The 2,095-nt window shown below is 48.5% G+C and overlaps 1 protein-coding gene across 1 annotated transcript; it reads left to right on the top strand.

Annotated features, from left to right (window-relative positions):
* The first annotated feature begins 482 nt into the window (after nucleotides 1-482).
* Nucleotides 483-1,743, top strand: foxi3a (forkhead box I3a). The gene is made up of 2 exons (XM_061739130.1): nucleotides 483-984; nucleotides 1,094-1,743. Exons 1-2 carry the CDS (start codon nucleotides 483-485, stop codon nucleotides 1,600-1,602), a joined length of 1,011 nt encoding a protein of 336 aa, XP_061595114.1. The 3' UTR covers nucleotides 1,603-1,743.
* Nucleotides 1,744-2,095: the final 352 nt, after the last annotated feature.

The following is a 2,095-nucleotide window of genomic DNA, read 5'->3' as shown; positions in this document are numbered from 1 at the left end:
GTCAAGATTAACATACAAAAAAACAGAAAGTAAAACTATACAAAAGTGATGGCAAACTAATAATGCAATATATAAATAATAAAGAATAAAGACAAAAAATAAATGTGTGTGAGTGTGCATGGGATATTGTTTTTACAACTTATATTATATTGACTCCTGAGCAAATAAGACTGTACATGTCACTATGAGTAAAGTAAAGTCAAACATTTATCATTGGAAAGCATTAAAAAAACCACATCTGAATGAGAAGAACTCAAGAAGATAGTCAGAAGGTAAATGTGTACTGGGTGAAAGTGGGAGTTTATCATTCTTAGGTCCTCACCCGTCCTGGGGGGAAGAATTCAGCCTGTTCGTATTCAAATCAGCCCCCACCGCCTCTCTCTCCCTCACACACACACAACAGCCAATCACCTGCGTGGTGGGCGGGGCTGCAGCGTATAAGAGTCTCAGGTGAGCAGCAGGTGCCGACACATGTGACCAGCATGGATCAGAGTCTGTCCTCCCCCCTGCAGGGATGTTGTCTCCCCCAGCAGGAGTTTGACTTCAGCTTGTACAGTCCGCCGCCTCCTCCCGAGTCTGGCCCGCTATCGTGGCAACCGCCGGCCACCCACAAGGACTCCTGGCTCACCGGCTCAGACCTGGACCTGGTCTGCAGGACACCTGGACTTCTACCAGAAATCAACCAAGCGTACAGAGACTCCTTCCCCTTCTTGTCCGGCCCCCTGGCCGGCTCCTGGAGCTCCTGGGGCTCCCCGGACCGCCTGCTGAGCATGGTCCGGCCGCCGTACTCCTACTCAGCCCTCATCGCCATGGCCATCCAGAGTTCGCCGGAGCAGCGGCTGACGCTGAGCCAGATCTACCAGTACGTCTCCCAGCAGTTCCCGTTCTACCGCCGCAGGGGCGTCGCCTGGCAGAACTCCATCCGACACAACCTGTCGCTCAACGAGTGCTTCAAGAAGGTCCCACGCTGCAACAACGACCCCGGTGAGTCCAAGAAACCTGACAACAGAGTAACAGAAAAGCTTCTGCTTTTGATAGAATCACTTATACGTCACTGTTGTTGGTTTTTATTGGATGATTTTCTTCTTCTCAGCAGGTAAAGGAAGCTACTGGACTCTGGACCCCAACTGTGAGAAGGTCTTTGACAACGGAAACTTCCGGCGCCGCAGGAAGAGGAAGGCCTCAGCCGACAGGAAACCCTCTTCCTCCTCACCAGAACCTGACGCCAAAGATCCCAGCATGCACTGCAGCTTCCTGTGTCCCCTGCAGGACCCTCCTCCTCCTCCTCCTCCTCCTCCTCCTCCTCACGGCTCCTCTTCCTTGCAATGTCTGCAGTTTCCGGAAGAATCCTCGCCTCCTCCGGGGTCGTCCTGCTCGCCCGGCGCCGTGGTGCCGCGGTGGGACGCCTGCAGCTCCTCTCCTCCGCTCTACGCCCCCCCCACGGCACCTTCTTCCTCGCTGCCGCTCTACATGGAGCTGCAGACGGCGTTCAGTCCAGAGACACCGTGGATGCAGGAGGTCCGGGAGCTGCAGGAGGTTCAGGTCCAGAGTGAACGTCCGTTCACGCTCAGATTTTCTGATGTTCTGGACCTCCTCTCGTAAAATAAAGACTGTTGTTTAAGATAAACGACTTCTTATTCGGCTGCACTTTTCTGTTGAAAGTGTTGGAATGCTTCTATTTATCTTTTTTAAAAGATTATTTTTGTTTTAAAATATGCAATAATGGAATGAATTTGTTCAAATTCGTCATAAAAGTCTTGTTTGGAATAAAAAAGAAAAGCAAGTCTAATTTTTCCTTCATTCTCTTTTTTTTAAATATATTTATACACTGTTTAAATTAAGGTTTTTGTCCCACTGGGGGAGTTTTTCCTGCCGTTGTTTGTGTAATAATTGCTCAGGAGTCAGGTCTCTGGAAAGATCCGAGAGACTTTTATTGTAATAGATGCTAATAAAACTGAATTGACTTGAATATACAACTAGTTTCTATTTAATTACTTGATTAAACTTTTAAGGTTTCTTTTAACTCTATCCAGGGCCGTTTCTGTTTTTTGGGGGGCCTTATGAATGATGCCATAAACCTATCCACTGTGACTGA

The sequence above is a fragment of the Cololabis saira genome, chromosome 14, assembly GCF_033807715.1.
Source record: "Cololabis saira isolate AMF1-May2022 chromosome 14, fColSai1.1, whole genome shotgun sequence".
In the NCBI taxonomy this organism is placed as follows: Eukaryota; Metazoa; Chordata; class Actinopteri; order Beloniformes; family Belonidae; genus Cololabis; species Cololabis saira.
This window is presented reverse-complemented; position numbering and strand designations above follow the sequence as displayed.